Here is a 21,364-nt window from a genome sequence, read left to right on the forward strand (position 1 = left end):
TTCCTTACCTAATTTAACTTTTATCTTTTATTTCTGCATTCTTTTCTTAATGCCACCTTTGCTAACTTTTGGTATCTGAATGATAATAAAAGAGATCATAATTTCCCAGAAGGAAGAATTATACAGCATCCCTGCCTTCCTGCCAGTGTTTCCCAGGGGAATAAACTTTACATTGAGTAAAATCAGATTCTTGATAAGACATGGACTCTTAGACGTCATCCATTTTACTCTTTATTCCTCAAATATAGAAATAAATGGTGAGGTTCAGTGAATTGCTCTTTCAACCAGAGTTACTGAACTTGCTGGGTCTAAAACTGAGATCTCCTGGCTCCCAGTTCTGCCATCTTTATACTGGGGACTTAATCCCTCGACTGGGGTGTAGTTATTTCCAGGGAGACAGAGTACCTGATTTTTCATGGCCATGCAGGAATGATCCAGGATGTCAAGTTGATTCCATTATAACTAACTTAAAACATTATTTCTATATTATTATAAAAAATAAATGATTATGGAGTAAAATTGCATTAATATAAATATAAATAAACATAAAATTGTGTTAATATAAATATAAAATTGCAAAATATAAAAATTGCATTCATTTTAAAAGTAAAACATGAAACTTCAAACAAATATCTAGTTTTGGGTGAGTCTTTGGGCATATGTCTTCACACTCATCTGGAAATTTTGAGAAATGCTGTAGATTCCATTTTGCTTTTTCATGATTTCTGAGTTCTTAGCTTTACCCCAGATCCCATGCTTCCTTCCACCTCTTGAACTTCTCCTGCAATGTACAGTAGGAAAATAAATTAGGGCATGTAACACTGCCCACAGCTACCGTCCTTTTCCATACAGGGTGGTGATGAAAGAAGAATATGGACTTAGAGTCGAGAGGAGTGACCCTTGGCTCTGTCTAGTTACTAGTCTAGCAACCTTGGGCAAGTTTTGTTACAGGTCCATTCCTCACTCTCCTTATCTATAAAATGAGCATAACTGGAGTGTGTACTTTATAGGGTTGTTATAAGAAATAGAAAAGAGTGAACATATAAAGTATGATTGGCATAGAAAAGTCTTTCTGCTTATAATTTTCCTTAATTTACATACCTTTTTTCAGAATAGAATGGTCTGTAGTGCATGACAGGGTCCAAATGCTCATACTTGGCCACCGTCAGGCAGTGTGGTATGAGAGCTTGTCACCAGAGGGCAGAATCCAATTACCCCTTTCTATTCATTTCCCCTAAGTCTGTTGCCTCAAGGGTTTCTCATGAATCTTATCTGGTTGGTGTGGCTCTAGTCCAATAGGTCTAAAAATTAATCAACAATCACCTTTTGAGTGTATGTTGTATGCCAAGCACTGTTAGGCGTGTAGGTGTGCGTGGCTGGTGAAGAAAAGAAGTGAGACAAGGGTGTTGCCCTCAAAATGATTACAATTTCAGGGAGATGATAGGAATATCACACATGAACCAATTAGCCATCAACACATATAAGAACAGAAAAAAAAATGTTTATTAAGAATGTCAGGTGCTTTCAACAACTTCTTTCCTTTAGTTTTTTATAATTCAGTGTGAACTGAAGTACTACAGATAATGAGTGCTTTAAAATTGGGTAGATAGTGTGGACAGATTGAGTTTGGAGTGATGGTTGGGGAAGCTTTCATGGTGGACCTGGAACTTTAGATTGTCTGTGCAGGATGGATAGAATTTGGTTAGCTAGGTAAGAGTGAGGACCACGACTGTGAGAAAAGGAAGAAATGAAAGCAAAGACATTGTGGTGGGCATGAGCAAGGTGTATGCCTGGAGTAGTGAGGATCCTGGCCCGATGGAAAAAAAAAGAGAAGGAAGGAAACTAAATAGCAATCATTTATTGATCACACATTACATGAAAAGCCCTGATCCACATACTACAGAAGAAACAGGTCTCACCTTAGCCTAAATAACCAGGTTATTGGCAACTTGCTCAGAATTCTGGTACCTAAATCTGGACAGTACAACTATACTGCTAAGATTATAGCTCTTTGGTAGCTTAGCAACAAGGAGCAGATGGTATCCACATGGATCTTTCCAGGAATAGCACCACATGGAGTGAATCAGTGAATTAAGTAGGTATGGTTATTATGGCATGGGGCACATGGACTAAATCACATCTGAGATTTGTGCTAATGACTACATTTTTCATGGGATTTTCAGGGAGCATTTGCATAAATAAACCAGTTACATTTGTAAAAGCTCAGTGTGAATCAGTGGGATTTGAGGCATCATGGCTTAATGGTGAAAAGCAAAGGGTTTAGAGTCAGAAGACCTGGGTTTGAATCCCAGTTTTGCTTCCTTCCCTCTAGCCATCTGACTCTGAGAAATTTACTGAACTACTCTCAGCCTCTGTTTACTTACTCTATTTACTTATCTATAGACAAGGGAAAATTCCACCAAGCCCCCTAGGGTTCTGTAAGGAATAAACAATAAAACATAAATAAAAAGCTTACCATATGTGCCTGGCACACAGTGGATACTTGGTTAATCAATGTTAGTTCCCTTCCTTCTTCCTATGTGAATTAAATGATTGAATGTGTGTGAACACACTTTATAAATGATAAAGCATGGTATTAGTGGTCAATATAATTATCAATTTGAGTGTCATTGTTGACTTTGTAGACGTAATTTTGGTGAGTCATTTATTTTAGCCTTTTATAGTAAGTGCAAGAAGGTATGTGGTGACTGTGCAGTATAAAAGTTTGAAGAGTCTTCATAACTAATAGTTCAAGCAATTTCCATTTCTTTACCAAATGGGATTAATTCTAGAGTAAACTTATGAAGTTAAAAAAAAAACTATCTTTGTTTCACTGGTCTCTACTTTTTGTGCCTCATTTTACAGGCTACTCCATCTTTTCTGTACAGGGGAAAAGAGATGCCACCTCAGCCTAACTGAGGTCTTTAGGATATCATCCATTTTTTTACAAAATATTATACTATTTTATACTTCTATTTTAAAGGCAAATCAAACAGAGCTGATAACACTTCAATCCAAGGGAATGAAATACTAATGATGAGCTTTCTAGGGTCAGTGAGAGAAATCATGTAGACCAGAACAGACTTTTGGACACATCAAACCATAATAGGGTACAGAAACAAATGTTTTGCCATGGTTAAGAGTTACCCATTTTGGAGCCATGCTGCCAGGTTTGACTCTTGGTCCTGGCTATTACCAGCTGGATGACCTTGGGCAAGTTACTTAACATCACTTTTTTTGTCTGTAAAGTGAGGATAATATTTTTTATTTATTAAGAGAGTTCAGGCAAGCAAAATTGAATTGAGTTCAAGCCACAATATGATTTGTCATCCTTTCTTCCTATTGTCTGAGCTAGGTTGGTGGTAAGCTAGGTAGGTAATCATCTACACATTTTATTAAATGCTAGGGAGAAGGACCAAGATCTTAGCTTCCTCCAAAATTGTTCCCTTAAGACAACATGCCACAGCCATTAACCTGAAGTTAAGCCTTGGTCAGCCAAGCCCTTAGGTACTTACCTGGCTCACTCACCTATTATTCTTGCCTCAGTGTCCTCACCTGTGAGGGATGTGCTTTATGTCACTGTAGAATAATGGCAAGCCAGATGACAGACCAGAACCACTTGATGATATTAGTAATGATGTCTTGGAGTGTGGCTGGATCAAACTGCAACCACCTGGTTGGCCTTATGGAAAGGAAACATGAGAGTGCGTTGCGCACTGTCTGGGGGATGGACACGCTTGAATTTCTGTCTTGGGGGGATAGGGGAATAACTACATGATAAGTGCAATGCGCACTGTCTGGGGAATGGACACGCTTGAAGCTCTGACTCAGGGGGATGGCGGGACATGGGCAATATATATATAACCTGAACTTTTGTACCCCCATAATAAGCTGAAATTAAAAAAAAAAGAAAATATAGGAAAGCAAAAAATAAGCACAGATAGTAAATAAAATAAACTTACATTTATATATTTCTCTTTTGCTTTACGTGCATTATTTCTTCAGCTAACTTCTTGAGAAATAGGTTAACTGGAAAATAGCATTGTCCCATTTTTTAAGTGGGGGTTTTGCAAGAAATTAAGGGACCTAGAAACCCTCTGAGAGCTGGGGAATTGAATCTGAGTCAGTACAGTGAGAAATTTGTCTTCAGACTGTGAAACTAGCAACTTTCCAGGCAGAAAATAAGTGCATTTTCAGACTGGTAGCCTGGAAAAACTCAGTCAAAGAAATGAGATGTTGGGGTTATCATCATGGATTCTGGGGTTAGAAAGACATGGATTTAAAAACTGGTTATGACACCTCTTAGATTAGTGAGCTTAGGCAAGGGACTCAGCCAGTTTGGGCCTCCTTTCCTTCTTTTCCTTCCTTCCTTCCTTCATTTTTTTCCTTCTTTTGTTCTTTCTCTATTTCTTTTTAATGTGAACAATATCTTTCTAGAATATTGTGAAAATTAAATGTACTGTTGTATCTTAAAGTACTTATCACAGTCTCTGGAACACAATAATTCCTCAAAATGTACTTAATAATACTTTATCATTATTCTTGATTATTATTATCATATAATTTTGATACTAAGTAATTGTGAGATCTGGGTCATGACACTTTCTTTGTTTTAATGTCTGTATTTGTAGAATAAAAGGATGAAAATAAATGTACCTCAATATCCTAGCTTTAAAAATTCTATGATCCTAGAGTATGTTTGTTCTTCTTCCCTCTCACTCAGCCATTAATATGTCTTTAATCAGTCATTTACCAAATAATTTCTTTGGGGCTTACTCAAAGAATGCCTGAATCAGTCACTGGGTGTATCTGTACCACTAACCTTTTCCTCGGTCATGACTCCTGCAGGCCTGTTCACACTGTATACTGGGCCTCAGTACCTGGGCCAAAGTGAGGAGAGGAGGGTTCTTGGACCAGTCAAGATCAACGTTCATAGAATAAAGTTGGATTATGGATTTGAGCTGGCTGCATAAATTGTTGATTAACATTACAAATTAGAATCCAGAGAGATCTGGTAAAATCTAATTTTATTCTAAGGTACAATAGAATATGACTCTGGAGCCAGACTGCTTGGGTTTGAAGATGTTCTATTTACCAGTTGTATGACTTGAGGAAAGTTATTTAACCTCCGTTTCCTCACCTTTAAATTGAGAATAATAGTACCTGTCTCAGATAATTGTGTGAGGATTAAATAAGTTAATTTACATAAACTATGTGCTATATAAGTGCGTGCTCTTATCACCCATCCTAGTATTAATATGTCATGGAATCTAGGTGTGGCTGGGTCATGATACCACATGCCTTCATGTAGTGGTAGTTGCAGGTTCCTGGTAAATCCTTCAAGTAGAAATAGGGTCCTGCCAACACCTAGGGATATGGGGCTCCAGCCTAACAGATTGTGGGAAAGACAGAGAGGGAAGAGAGCATTTCAGTCCCAGCAGAGACCTAGAGTATAATTCAGGAAATGGAAGCAGAATTCACTCCCCCAGTCATGCCACATTTTTATTTCCAGAATAAGCCAATATGATGGAAGGTTTAGGAGAAAAAAGCTAACACAAAATATAGTTATCATGGGTTCAACACTCAGCATATCCAATTTAGTACTTAATGTTGGATATCTCATATCAGACCTGATAGAATGTGTCCGTAGTAACCCTGATATTCCACTTCCCTACTCGGGGTCAGGATATGGTCTGATTGGAGCTCACTCTGTTAGTGATCCTCTGTGTGACTGTGATGTTAAAAGTCTATTAACATGATATCTTGCAGCAGCCAATCTAAGCCAGCTAATATTTACCTTGAAGTTCTGGGATTTCTAGCTCTCACAGTGAAGTCTCACACACACACACACACACACACACACTCAGAGGACTCATTTTGAAACTTTCAGTGGCTTCCATTTTGTTTCAAATCATCATGCCATGTCATATATAAAAGTCATTTATATATAAATAGACAAAAAAAACCACTTCTTGCCCACTCAGGTATCTTACCCCATAAGGCTGAGTGGTAAGACAAAGGTACCCCCAAACAGCTCATATGTTATTTTTGCCATATTTTACCTCCTATTTAACTTGACCTACTGATAGCTGCTTGCCGTATGCTTGTGTCTCAAGTCAACTGAAATCCTTACACAATTTCTAGCCCCATGAGTGTTATTGTTCAGTTCTTGCTATATCTACTTCACTTGATGAACTAGCTGGTTTCTCCTCTTTTCTACCTTTCTTCCTAAAAGTTTAGGTACTAGATTCAGGTTTTTGACCTTCCCACTGGGTAACCTATACTTCTCAGACCTAAGCTTCCCAGAGAGTGTTCCTGACTGCCTTGCTACTCTACCCCCCTTGCCAATACGCTTGAGGAGGCTTCTTCACTGTAGCTGGCTTTATGACCACTTACCCACTTATGTCGGAGGTATTTGCCAGATCTGGCCCTTATAAAATATCAAGAAGTAAACACATCAGTCAGAATCAATGCACTCCTTGGAAAAATTGCTTTTGTTATGTCAGATTCTTTATTGTTTAGATTCTCTTGGTGGCAAGCAACAAGCAAGCAAGAAGTTTGTCTATTATTAGCAAAAGCAAAATTGCTGATGTAATATAAGAATATCTGGGTGTCCCATGGAACCCAAGGACAAGAAAGTGGCTGAAATTCACAAATAACTTGATCTAATAATTTATATTTTATCAGTATTCTCTCTGCTTTCTTCTTGCTCCTCTCTGATTAGCTGTATTCTTCCCTTTGCTGTAAACTGGCTTTCTTCACATGGAAGAGAATATAGTATAAAAGGCAAACCATTTGCCTCTAATAGTATGGTTCACCAAAGAAAGATTGATTTTCTTAATACTTTATAGTTTCAAAAATCATTGCCTAGATTAACATAAAGACAAGCCTTGAACCTTCTGATTAAAAGGAGATTTTTTTCAGATTTGTTATGAATCTTTTTCTAGCAAATGAAAATAATCATATTAAAGGAGGAGAGTGGAATCTGCTGAGTCACCAGTGTGATTTAGGGCTCCAATTAAAAAGGATATCCAATATGAACAGAGAAGGCATTTTTGGGCAGTGTGGAGTGTGGAGAAAAAGCTTGGAGGAAACCATCAAAGTAACTGGGAAATTGGTTTTTAAGACTCAGAAACCAAACTAGATCAAACTACTAGGCATGGCCTCTCCTAATTGCAAAAGTCAACAAAGAGAGAGGCTCCAGGCTAAGCTAAGGGAAGATCTGGATTTATCAACTGATAAGAAGAACACACTCTTGGGCCATGCCTGGTTGGTAACTACACTGTTATTACCACTTTGAATTTTTGTTCTCTGCTGATGTATGTGTTGTTGAGTGCCTAAAAGATTCCAAGAAACTACTGTTAAAACAGTCCAGAATGATCTGTGAAAGTCCGGGAGCAGAGCAATGGGAGAGTCTTCAGAGAACCTGGTGTAGCAGTACGGTGGGGTAGTGTGTTGTTCAGAAGACCCACCATGGCATCTCCTTGACACTCACAACAGGGAGTTGTCAATGTCAGATATATGTGATATATGTATGTGTTCACACAGTCCACACATTCTGTTTGTTCATGCATTTTTATTGACTTTTAGAGATGGAGGTATTAATTGTGGCTTCTGGATTTTTTTTTTAGCACCAAGAAGGAGTAAAGAGCTTTTCACATAACCTAGCCTCCAGATAACATAGATCTGTTACTTCAAGATTCACAGACTCCACATCTGGCAGATATGAAATTATTAATTACCATTTTATAAAAGCTGAATTTACTTAAGTAATAGTGACCAAATAAAGAAAGAAGATGATACTGGATATTGGAAAAATAGTCACGGTTTTGTTGGTAACATATAGATTTTGGGGTTATCTTAGAAACGCTCTACAAAGCTTACAGAGATATAGTACTTTCCTTTACACCCTCATCTATACTTCATCACTACATTTAGCCAATAATTCCTAAGTATTTATTGATCTCCTTCCATGTACCCAAGTGCTGTGGAAAATTCTAGAGAAGTACACAATTTTTGTCAATTTTTAAACATAGAGTCTTATTGAAAAGACCAAATTTGCATAGAGAAAATGGGAAATAGCACATAAACATATAAAAGTTTTAAATGGCATTGCATAGGAAATGGGATTCTGTATAAAATTCATTCCCATAACACATTCATATAACCTCAAAAAGAAAAGTAAAAAATGGCACAAAAGTTCCAAATAAAATCAATACATATTTATTGACCAAAGCTATAGTAAATAATCGGGGGAAATACAAGTATTGGGTGTGATACTCAGAGAGTTTTTGGTCCAGTCATGGAGATAAAGTACACTTTTGTGAGTCATGGGAACCAAACAAAAAGCATAGGAAAGATGTCATCAAAACTAAAAACATTAAAAATAAAATAAAATATATATATTAAGATTTTACCAGATTGCTTGCAACATCCTGAGACATCTCTTGCCTTCAGGGTGGTCTTTGCTTTGTCTGGGTCTCCTGTGATGTCCTAGTGTAGGCTCTCATGTCCCTCCAGGACTCTTGTGATAGAACCTCCTAGATCCTGGGCTCATGGAGCAGCTTAATGGGGAAAAAATAAATTTTGACATCAGAAAGGCCAATGTTCAAATCTCAGTTCTCATTTTCTCTGAGCCTCAAGTTTTCTCATCTGTAACATAGGAACAGTGATAATAATGCATCATCAGTATGGTTTTGTGGAGATTAAATAAGGATACATATGCATATGTTTATCCACACTTAATAAATGGCAACATATATTTAATAAATGGTAATCATTTTTTTTATTGCCTTTGATGTGAAAGGTCTTAGAACACATGACCTAATCAGGCCTTTTGAGTGCAATTATAGCCACTAACATAGCATTGAGATCTCTGGGGTTATAAACAGTTCACAAACCATCCAACAATATATCTTTACAGTACTCTATCTTATCATACTTAACATTAATACTGAAATTCGCAGTTTACAAAGTACATTCAAATGTATCACCTCATTTTATCTTCAACCTTTTCGGAAAGTTGTTACTACTAATCCCCTTCTACAAGAAGGAAAATGAATCAGAGAGGGATTGTGCACTTGCCCTTAGATCATACCACCAGGCAGTTGCTGAGCCTCCAAATCATGAGATCAGGAAGTTGCTCAGCCAACCTTCAGCCCATGTCTTCTGACTCCAAACCTCATATCCTTTTCACTGTACCACAGGCCTCTTAACAAGCGTTTTTTTGTGTGGGATCCAGTGAAAAATGTCTTTTTCCAAAGCCCCATTTACCCACAAGATACTTCCCCTTAAGAATCCTGAATATACCATGAATAACTAGTTGATCCACTGTGTAGATATGGAGGCCAGGTTTATGTTTACCATGCCCAGTGTTTTGGTTAAGACATGGAATTTTGTTTTGTAAAACCTGCTGGATTGCCATTTGTTTTATCATTTGATTAGGATTCCTCAGGCACAGATTGACATTAAAAGGCTGTTAACTCTGTTAATTCCAGAGGGCACAGCAAATGAAATGTCTCAAAAGTTGAGCACTTTCCAAAACCACCATGTCGTATAGAACAGCTTTCAATTAATCATGATGAAAGTATTTCCTTTATCTAAATGAAATCTGTAATTTGGGACAAAGATTAAAGATCCTTTGGGGGATAAAGGGAGAGTTGCTGTGAAAATTCTAGAAACTAAAAAATATAGGTCTACTCGATATTAATGAAGTCAGACTGATGATGCAAATAGAGATTACAATCTTTTATTTTCTAATGACTTGGCTCCTAGCACTTCTATATCAGTTTTACACAGATCCCCACTAACTTTAAAGGGAATTGCTGCAAATGATATACACTTTTTTTAAGAAAGAGAGTTTAGCGTATCCAATATGATTTTCTGCCATCTTTGACTGATTTTTAATTTTCTATCTAAGGATTTCTAAGGTATATGATTAGAGGTGCATAAATGACAAAGAAGAGATATGCTACAGCATGCATAATAAGTAAACATATGTATTGATAAGTGAACTCTTTTTGCATTGAATCTTGCATACTCTCAAAAGGCAGTTTAAAGAAAATAGCTGTGAATATTGGTTTAGGTTTAATTTTACTTCCTTGAAAGATAAATCAAGTTTCTTTAGCAAAGTCATTTTATAAATAAATGTTACAAATTTTAACACTCACCAAATTCATTAGAAATCCTTTTCTCACGCACAGCACAAATCCTCACCTCCTACACTGTTGTGTAGAATTTAAGAGAAAATGAATGTAAATACTGTGAATGCTTACTTCCTTTCTTTATGTGGTTAATGTGGCAAACAAATAATTGAAGTGGGGGAAGGTACAGGAACTCTGAGCCATTTCATTTATCCCCCTAACACTTCAAACAGTGTTATATAGATCCTCAAGAAATGCTTGTTGAGCTTTGTTAAATACGTTAACAGAATCTGTGTCAGAATACACTATTTGTTATTTAAAAATTTTTTCCACTTCTCTTTTTTAGGCCAGTCCTGCTCCTATAATTGTCAACACAGATACTTTGGACACAATTCCTTATGTAAGTAACATTTTTATTAAGTCTTTCTTTAAAAACTATGGTAGAACTTAATCAGTTGAATTTAAAATTCAATACATATTTAGTTTCACCCAATCTACATAATCTTATGAAATGATGTGTAGAATTGGTTTTGTGAATTTTCTTTTGATATTTGGTAAATCTTGGTTTAGTCATACAAATATTTCCCTCTTTCATTCATGTTTTGTAAAGCACAAGGGCCCATAATCACAAAAAAAATTGGCAATTCTGTTCAAATAATATTAGTTTGCTAGGAGGTTCACTGGAAAGACATGAGTTGCTAGTAGCAGACATGGGCAAACTTCTTTGGGTTTCTTACTAAATAAAGGAATACTCATCAATTTCTGTGACAGAACCTAGAACATAAAGTAAGTGATCAATAAATATTTTGATGCATTTTATTGGGCTTCTAATAAGAATTGGAACAAATGTTTTGTGAGAATAATGTCTAACTATATATAATGAAATATATGGTTTTATAAAAGCAAGGAGCATGAGATAATAGGATCAGGCAGATCAATGAAGCCTAAGATTCTGTATCTACAAAACAGTTACAGCCAAAGTTCTTGAGGATAGAGTCTGGCTGGGCAGGGATGTTTAGAGACTTGGCAATAGGCCACAATGTGGGTGAGTGGTTGACAGACAGCATGGAGATCCAGCAAGGCTTTGTGTGTGGGCCCTAGCCGATGAGTAGAGGATAGTGATCAAGGAGGACAGGACAGCCACTGATCCATGCAGACAGCGCGTATGAAACAGAGAAGAAGGGCTGCAGGGATAACAGACAAGAACAAACAGATTCCCGGCCTTTGATTAAATTGAGTAAAGCATGTGAAGTGCTTAGAAAAATACCTGACACAGAGTAAGTGCTTGGTAAATACTAGTTATTCTCAGTCTTGGACCCCAACCTCAAATGCCTACATGAACCAAGCAAATCACAGAACCAAATGGAGCAGGTGGAGTGGGGACTGTGTGGAATAGAAAGCACATGGCCCTCCACGGGGGCAGCTGCCACTTGGAGCCCAGTGTTTCCAGATCATCCAGTTTTTCAAGAGAAGTTAGATATTTGAATTTTTATGTACATGTTTGCAATTTCTAAATACAGACAACTAATTTTTGTAAGTTCAAACACTCTGTATGTCAAACAAAGCGTGCCTAGTCTATAGGTTGCCTTTTGAGAAATGGCTACCACAAAGGCACTGGAGGTCCTGAGCTGGTTCTGCAAGCCAGCCGGCCCTCAGCCACAGGGGAACCAAGTGCTGGAACTGGAGTACAAGGCTGGGACTTGATTATAAGAACATTGACTAAAACTGGGACACAGGGTCAGGACAAGAATAACAGCAAGCTTGACTTCATGCTGAGTCACCTGAACTACTGAACTAGGGCTTCCTAAATCTTTCTGAACAAGAATAGTTTGGGGCCTGACCGGAAATGGGAGTAAGCTCACTAGTAGCAATCAAGTGGCCCTGGCTGTGCAAAGTAAGTCGCTATAGAGGGAAACAAAGCAATATAATAATATTAAAGGCACCTATGTCCACTATTCTATGTCTCACTCTTCCTATCTTCCTTTACTTATCAAACACTTATATTGGGGTTACTGTATGCCCAATACTGTTTTAAGCACTTAACATATTTTAATTCATTTAATCCTCATAACAATTGTATGAGGTAGGACCTATTAATTACTCTATTTTACTGATGGGAAAACTGATCATAAAAAGGTTAAGTAACTTGCTCAAGGACTCACAGTATGGGGCAGAGCCAAACTGAATCCACATAGCCTGGCTTTAGCGTTGAGGTCTTATTTAATTTCTATCATGATGCTATTTGTTTCTTCCCTCCCTCCCTTGTTTTCTGTCTCTCTGTTTGGGAACACAGTTTACTTACTTACTCCTTTGCTATATATAGATTTGGATGGTTGACTAACTTGTCACAGAGGCTTCATTGCCCTTAGGATAGGGATCCATGCATATATTAAGAAATCCTATGTCCCAAACAAATCTCCTTATAATAGCCATTGGCAAACCAGGGGAGCAGTGCTTTGTAGAAGTAGACATGGAGCACAGAGGCTTGATTTTGTAAATAAGACCACTTCCTTTTGGTGCATCTATATTATTTCAAAGCCTTCTATTAGGATTCTCATGGCTTAACTGAGAGATGCCCTCATGCATAATTTATCAATAGGATCTAAGGATCTTGTACAGATATGCTCAATTAATATTCCAACTAATTAACTAGTAAAATCAGCCACATATAACAAATTAATCAAATTGCTCCCATTCTCCTAAATATTAGCTTTGCATCAGACTTGGAGTTCTTTGAACAGTTTTATTTTTTTTAAATCTTCAACTTTTTCTACCTAGTGCAACCCACCTTGTGCTTCCTTTATAGTTAGGATCTTTACAGAGATTTGCTGAGCAGTTTGGTATCTTGAAAATGTCCCAGTTCTCATCACAGTGTGTTCCTTGAGCAATTCACTTAATATTTCTGTACCTAAATTAATCTATAAGACAGGAATTATAATACATATGCCAGAGATTTTGAGTGTGAAATCATGTTTTGTTAACTTCTGGTTGGTAATAGTTTATGAATTTATCATTTTTCTAATAAACACTTAGGAAATAACACATGCTAAACTTTGAGAGCATGGTTAATATGAATATCTTTAGAAGAAATATGAATACATTATCTATTGAAAATGGCAGACTTAGCACGCAGCCATTAATGTGGATATGCTTTGGTTCTTGGCATAGTCCCAACTCTCCCTTTTGTCCCTGACTCACTGGGTAACCTTGAACAAATCACTGTTCCTTTTGCAGTCTATTTTCTCATTCCCCAGTGTTCTATACTTTGTTTTCCTCTTTTCTTTCTCATGTTCTAGTTGTTCACATAATTTCAGCTCTATTTAATGAAAAAACGATTTCAGAGTTCCCTAGGGCATTTTAGTCATGTTGCATAAGAACATTTCCTTTTTAACATTCTTGAAAAATATTACTGAAATGACAAATTTTACTTATATATTAAAGTCCTCATAAAAATAATTCCATTACAAATAAATGTATTAATTTTGCTGATTAGCAAATCTGATTTTAGGTATAAATGGTTCTTATGGAAATGATTCCTTGGCACACATGCAAATGACAATTGAATCACTAAAGGAAATTTCTAGGGCCAGAGGGAATTTTTATCCAAGTGTCTAATGAAAGCACAAAGGACATTTAAAGGAACATCTTCTTTTCTTAAGAAGGTGAGTTCAGAGACATTAGAGCTCTGCCATTAATGAAGGGGTCACTAAGGTTCTCATGCATCAATGCCTCAAATAAACTCAGTTTGGATGATGTCATGGTATTTTAGGGTTGGGTAGGACCTTACATGTGGCATAGCCCAGCCTCTCATGCAAAGCAGGAATCCCTATATGAAAATTAAAATCACTCAAGGAGAAGCAAGGAGAGAGAAAAGAACATTTTCTTATTTCAGTATTCTCTAGTTTCTATTTTTCTCTCAATCTTTTTGTTCTTCCCCATTATATGTTGAATATTGTTTTATGCCAGGTATTGAAAATATTCTGTTTTTAGGGGAGCTCAGAGTAATTAGAGCCTGTTTGTGACTTGTAAGCTCAGCTCCCTGAAGCTTGACTCAATCAAATGATAGCATGTTACCCTGCAGGCACCCTGCAGCCAACTGACACGGAGCCCTCCTCTCCCTTCAGCAGACACTAAATTAAAGTTCTGTATCAAACACCATCCAAATAAATCCCATTCTTCCTGCTTTAGAAAAATAAAACTAATCACAGATATTCTAGAATGCTTCCCGCCCCCCCCCCCCCCCAGTATTCTCTAGTATTCATTTCATAGTTTGATAATATTCTGACCCATTTTCTGGAAATACACTGTAGGAAGTGGCATACTTGAGAATCATGAGTTTTAAATCTTATTAAGTCCCTTGCAAGTCAATTAATGCAAACCTCTCATTTTACAGATACAGATATGCTAGCTTGGTCTACCATTTACTGTTACCTTATGTGGCATTCAATTTTTGGTGTGTGACCAACAAGCATGAAATCAGTGGCATATCTATATATGAATTTTCCATCTTTATTAAGCGCTTATCACACACTGTGGCTGTAACTTTCTTAGTTTTGCAGTTTGAGGTGCAACAGCAAAACTAACACGAAGTTTCTTTTTCTTTCTAAACAATTTCAGGGATAAAAGATTTATTCTTAGTGTAGATCTTAGCAACCTTAGCATATGATTTTTTTTTCTCTTATTAAGTGTAGAACTTTCACCTTTTCATTTAAAGGAAGTACTCTATGGTTTCTATTTGGCATATTCAAATTGTCAGCATTATTACTCACTGGGAAAGTTGATCTGATAACCAAGAGGGCTACTAAGTGACTCATAGGTCGGCAGCATAGACATTGTGGATACACTGGACAAAGGGATGATTCACGTCCTGTGCTAGGCAGAGCTGGACAGTAAGAGATTTCATCACACTACTCAGAATGGCATGCAATTTAAAACTTATGAATTATTTATTTCTGGAATTTTCTATTTAATATTTGCAGACCATGATTGACCACAAGTAACTGAAACTGTGGAAAGTGAAACTACAGAAACCTGGACTGCTGTACCAGATTGGCTAGGGCATCTCTGTTTCATATGTTTCATTCTGGGGTCCAGGAGGTGGGACAGTGGCTATTCATCATATGTTATTCACATCATCATGGCCAAAGCACAAGAAGTCAAGCCCATGACACAAGCACAGTTAAAGCCTCTGCTCATGTTACATCCACTAACACCCAATTGGCCAGAACAAGTCACATTGCCAAGTTCAAAGTGAAGGAAGGAGTGAATATTTGCTAAACAGTAAATTGATTTACCACACCAAGGCCCTAAATAAAAAGGCTATGAATCTACATATTTCCCTTCATAATTAAAAAAAAAAGTACAAAAGAAGGAATCGTGCACTTTAAAAAATTGATAGGTCAATGACAATAAATGATTAAATTGTCGGAGGGACCCGGTTGAACTGATATAGGGAGTGAGTGTCTGTATTATTAAGTGTGTCTAAGGGAAAATATTGAGAAGTAAAAGGAACATCTAGCAAGTATTGGCAGTGCAATGACTTTACTTTTCTATGAGAAACTTTGTTCTCTGAAATTTTGTTTCCAGAGCTAAAAATAATAGTGGAGACAAGGCCAGCAGTTGCAGGATTGTTGCTTAGCAAACCTCCCAGGAAAGTAAGGGAGAGAGGAAGATAGAAGAAAAAAGGAATAGAAGGAAGAGTTGATTACAAAGACTGTGAGAGGGTCCTCATTGGATTTGGCTCCCAAGAAGATAATGTATGTAAAAGTTATTTGAAGATAATGGTAATATCATTATAATATTATCAGCGATATTTGTATAGAGTGCTATAAATGTGAAAGGCCACTGGATGCAAACACGACTATAATTCTAGGGAGGAGGTCAAGAGAGTGATCTAAAGGGAAAAAATGGCCTCCAAAAAGGCTGACAATGTGAGTGATAAGCAAAGAGAAAGGATACTGGGGGTTCAGGGACATAAAGACACAATTGAATTAGCGGTGAGGTTCATTCAGAAGCCAGAGAATGGGCTTGAGTCTAAGAGATGTTGTTAAGAAACATTTACATGGCACTTCTGATTGATTCCAGTTGCAGGAAGCTGAGGATAAGAGCTCTCTGAGGAGGAAGTTTTCATATTACAGAAGAGAGATGACCAAGCACTTGGTTGTAGAGCTGGACATTTAGACATTAATTTCTTTGAGTCACTATGTACAATAACAGACCCTTGTGATTTATTCTACTATTCACTTTTAATTGGACAGTTTTTCAGAATTGCTGTGATGGGAAAGGAAGCAGAAGTACATTTGTTTTGTTTGTTTTCATTTTCTTTTCTTTCTTTTTCTTTCTTTTTTTCTTTTTTTTTTTTTTTTTGAAACATTCTGGCAGTGATAAATATTGGTAAGTAAGTATTTTGGAAGACTTTGCTGATTTTAGTACACTTATCCTTCAACAAACATGTTTTCTTCTTTTTCTAGTTTTCACCATGAACAATGTTAAAACTATATTGCTGATGTTTTTATCTGTTGAGAATGTAATATTATCCAGAGATTTTAAAAAATTCTTACTACCAGAAAACAGCTTAATTTTGGCTAAATTATGCCCATGAGGCAATAGGAATTTAGCAATAGAGGCAAGGCTATCAATATTTGTCCCAGCATAAGACCTAGCCAATCCAAATCCATTGCTCTGCTGCCATAATCAGCAGATTCCCTACTTTTAACTGCTTGCTACTTTGCTCTAAAAGGCAAGAGGTGGAGCAGATCAGTGCTTTTCAAATGTTGATGTGCGTATGAGTCAACTGTTGATTATCTTAAAATACAGATTCTGATTCAGTAGGTTTGGGACGTGGCCCAATAATCTGCATTTCTAATAAATTCCCAGGTGATGCTGATACCTCTCAATTATGTACCACACTTTGAGTTACAAGAGAATATAATGAGAGGAATTAACCTTTGATTTTATGCATAACTGGCTTCTAAGCCCACCTCTGTCAGTTAGTACTTTTGTGAGTTTTGGTTTAGTGAAATCATCTATCTAAACCTCTTTCATTAAATATAAAATAAGTATAATAATATTTTGCCTTGTAGAAGTAGTTAAGAGTACTCTTCCTAGTATATATAAAAGGTACTTAATAAATGTTTATCATAAGATTGAAGATAGGGTGGGGGTGTACCTATGATAAAATAAAACATTCCTCTGACTTATTCTTTAACTGATGAGACAGGAATGCAGAAGCCATAGCTAGTTCAGGGGTAGGGCCAGTAGCAGTCATGTAGGTCCATGGCCTACCTACATCTGTCTTCCCTGTAGCCCATGGACAAGCACCAGCATTATTACCTGGGAGCTTGTGAGCAATAGAATCTAAGGCCCCACCCAACACCTACCAAATCAGAAACTGTATTTTTAACAAGAACCTGTGTGATTTGTATGCATATTAAAAGTTGAGAAGCACTGCTCAATAAGACAAAAGCTTCTTTTTTGATTTGGATCCTGCTGTTTTGTTCTTTTGCCACACTTTTTGGCCTGCCTTTGGGACAGCTGCCTTTTTTCACTTTTCATCTTAAACATATGCATATCTGTAGAGGAAAAGGCTCAGTTTAATTCAACAAATTGAATACACTTAATGACCAACTACTATGTTGTGCTAGTTTCAGGACCTGTGCTTTCCAAGAAAGTAATTACAAGTCACACAGTTATTTAAAATTAAATTAAAATAATATAAAATTATAAAACCAGTTCCTCAGTTGCACTAGCCACATTTCAAGTGCTCAGTAGCCAATATGGTTATTGGGTACCATATTCAACATTGCAGGTATGGAATATGTCTATCATTCCAGAAAGGTCCATTGGAAAGAGCTGCTCTAAATAATACATAAGAAAGAATAAAAGGCATAAGGGAGCTAATTTCTATCAAGGAATCACTATATTCTAGGTTCTTTACATATATTACCTAATTAATCATCAAAATTATCCTCCTAACTTTTTTGAGTTAGATTCATTTCCTTCTTTTTAGATTTGAGTATATTCAAATTTAAGTAGTCAACACTCTCCAGGAATTGTGGTGTATACTCATGTGGAAGATATGGCCCCTGTTCTCATGGCCTTTGAAAGCTTAACTTTCAAGGCTCTCATATAGGACACACATGGAGGCATGCAAGTAATTACTGAACACTTTCATAAAAGTTAAGTGATTTATTCATCATTGTCTTATTTTTGTAAAATTATAAAATTCCTATTTAGACTGGGATGAATTTTTAAAAGAAAAACTTAAAAATCAATGGAAGACCTGACCTACTTACTCATTCACTAACCTACTTCAGTATTTTCTGCCCTGCACCACCCTTGCAGAGGGCAGTTTTCTGTTTATTCAACTCATAACTTCTCATCCACTAGGAAGCCCTTCTGTAGGCCTGTCATATTGGACTTAAAGTGGGAGGCAATAGAAAACAAAACAGTTTTCCAACAGGAGAATGTGATAGGTGAGTAGAAGTAGCAACAGAGTCCCCTTTTTGTGGGTGTGATTCCCCTGAAAACACATGCCCCTTATGCCTGGGCAAAGAAGCCAGTCTTATTCAAAGGAGCTCACCCTGGCAGGGAAGGTTTAAGAACAAAGGGAAAATCATCCTGAAAAGACCTTTGTATAGCTTCTCAAAGTCATTACTACTCAAGGTGTCATCTGTGATCTGGAAACACTGGGTCTCACAGGATTAATTATTAGAATTGTGAGATCTCCAGCTCCATCTCAGAGCTATAGAGTCAGAATCTCTGAGAGTGAGGCTGGGGAATCTGTATTTTTACAAGCACTTGAGATGATTCTTGTGCACACTGAAGTTTGACAGATACTGCTTTATAATTTATAAGGCACTCTTACAAGATAGTAGGGACCCTAAACAGTTCTAGGTTAGGCAGGAAATACTGCATACAAAAACAACCAAATAAAACATCGAAAGTACAATGATAAGATGTTTAACGTTAATCTGAACTAGCATTTAATCCTAGTTGTGTTTGTTTTTAATCACTTGGGACACTCATTTTCTCTCATAGTCTAGTGAAGAAAAGATATCTTAACAAAACTGGATAATGTATGGAGAAAACACATGCTATTCAACACCCCTTGCTTATCTCTGCCTGGTTCTCTCTTGCATATCCTAAAGTGTTCAGCTTAAATAATGCTTCTTCTAGGAAAGTGAGAAGAGCTCCCATTGTGTGCTTCTACTGCAGGCTTATTTTCTTTCAAAGAAATTATCATGCTGCATTGCAGCTATTTCTTTAATGGGTGTAAACTTCCTCCCCAGGGTGTAAACTTTATAAGCGTGAAGGAAAATATTGCTTTATCTTTCCCGCCATTGTACCTCTACAATTCAGCACATTTTTACTGTCTGGCAAAAAGGAAGGAAGGAAGGAAGGAAGGAAGGGAGGGAGGGAGGAAAGGACAGAGGAAGAAAGAGAGGGAGAAAGGGAGGGAGGAAGGGAAGAAAGATGTGGAGAAACTGCAATAAGGAGGTATGTTACAAGAAGGGATCTTAATTGAAGAAGTCAGAGGAAGGTAGAATTTTATCTGACTCTTAAAGAATAAATAAGACTTTTCCAGGCAGAGTAGATAAAAGACATTCTAAGAAGAAGGAACTGAATGTGCAAAGGTCAGAGTTCTGAAAACTCGTATGTCCTGAGTTCTGTGTAGCTGGAGCATACAGTAGTAGCATAATATGAGTTTGGAGAGGCAGGGTTGAGTCTGACTGTGAAGGCCTTGTTTGCTTGATATAAACTTTGGACTTTTTCCTGTAGGCATTGCTAGTAGTATCATCTTCTCATACATTTGGGAAATTATAGACATCTTTTTTTTCACCACTGTACCTCTAGGACGTAGTCTGTACCTACTATGTAGTAGGCAGCCTGAAACATATATATTAAAAAAAAATAAAACTAAAACAATAGTGATCATTTAAGAGCAATGGACCACAGGCTGTTCTTGAGAATTTTCTTTATTTCCTTATCTCCTTATATTCGTTCACCCCATTCCATTAGTACAGAATGCCTTCTTCTCCATTCCTGTCTTTTAGATCCTATTACACTGCGCTGCCATCAGGAATTCCTCAACAATACCTCAAGGCAGCCTTAATGTCTCCTTTCTCCTCTATTTCATACTATTTCACTCACAGGAGGCTGCCTGCTTTAGTGGAAAGAGGATAGACTGGGGTCTTTGATTCTACCATATTCTAGCTAGGTCTCTTAGGAAATTAATTTCTCTGACCTTTCTCTCTTCTCTGTAAGTAGAGATAATAATAACCACCTTGCATAGTGTATTATTTGGGATACAGGTTCAGTTCCCTGTAACAGGGACCAAAATAACAATGCTTTTGCAAGACAGAAATATATTTCTCTCACATATGATAGTCCCTAGGTGAGTTGTTTAGAGTTGGAGCATCTGTTCTTCTCTACATGGTCTTAAAAGGACCCAAGTATCTTTTATTTTTTTTGCTTTATCCCCCTTGAGCGTGATCCTTGTACATATAGTCCAAGAGGCCTGCCACCATGACAACATGCCAAGGAATATGTTGGAAGAAGTATTGAGCTAGCTGGGCATGGTTTATCCCTTTAAAGGCATCTCTGGGAAGTTGTAAACATGATTTTCTGAAGATTTAGATTTTAGACACAAAGCCACTCCTAGCTTCAAAGGAAGATTGACCATATAATCTTTATTCTATGATATCCTGAGCCCAGATAAAAATTAGAGATCCCATTACTATGGAAGGAAAGGATAATGAATATTGGATGATAACCACTGGTCTCTGTTACATAGCATCCTTAGTGGTATTCCTCAATGTGGGGACCTTTTGCCCAGGGGATGCTAAAGATGATCCATGAAGTACTGGAAGAAAGTAGGAGAACTTTTCTTTATAGTTTCTCATCATTTATAATTTCAACATTTTATATATTTCACAATAAACAATGTATTATTATAGTTGTACAAGTATGCAATTACTATACGGACTAGTACATATGGGGGATGCATGCTCACAAATATTTTACTGATAGGAACACTCAAAAATTTTAAAGATCACCAATTGTAAGCTTTAAAGATAATATTTAGAAATTTTTCGCCTCATAATAAATGATCAACAAATGATGCCCATGGTTACTGTGCCACATTAGTATTTATGATATCTTTCTTCCTTGTTTAGTAGCAGTTCTTATCACTTGGTGGTAGCCAAGTAGCCAAAGCCATG

General features: G+C 36.9%; 1 protein-coding gene across 12 annotated transcripts in view; it reads left to right on the forward strand.

The window, feature by feature from the left end:
* The window catches only part of DLG2 (discs large MAGUK scaffold protein 2), a 1,100,864-nt gene that overhangs the window by 429,102 nt on the left and 650,398 nt on the right, over positions 1-21,364 (forward strand). For 11 of the 12 annotated variants that reach the window (XM_069469139.1, XM_069469143.1, XM_069469135.1 and 8 more), the window contains one exon: positions 10,489-10,542. The exons of the other annotated variant lie outside the window; for it this stretch is intronic. In XM_069469139.1, coding sequence (XP_069325240.1) covers positions 10,489-10,542 — 54 coding nt within the window. The remainder of the gene's footprint in view (positions 1-10,488; positions 10,543-21,364) is intronic. 12 annotated transcript variants of the gene reach the window in all.

This window comes from Eulemur rufifrons, chromosome 6 (assembly GCF_041146395.1).
Source record: "Eulemur rufifrons isolate Redbay chromosome 6, OSU_ERuf_1, whole genome shotgun sequence".
In the NCBI taxonomy this organism is placed as follows: domain Eukaryota; kingdom Metazoa; phylum Chordata; class Mammalia; order Primates; family Lemuridae; genus Eulemur; species Eulemur rufifrons.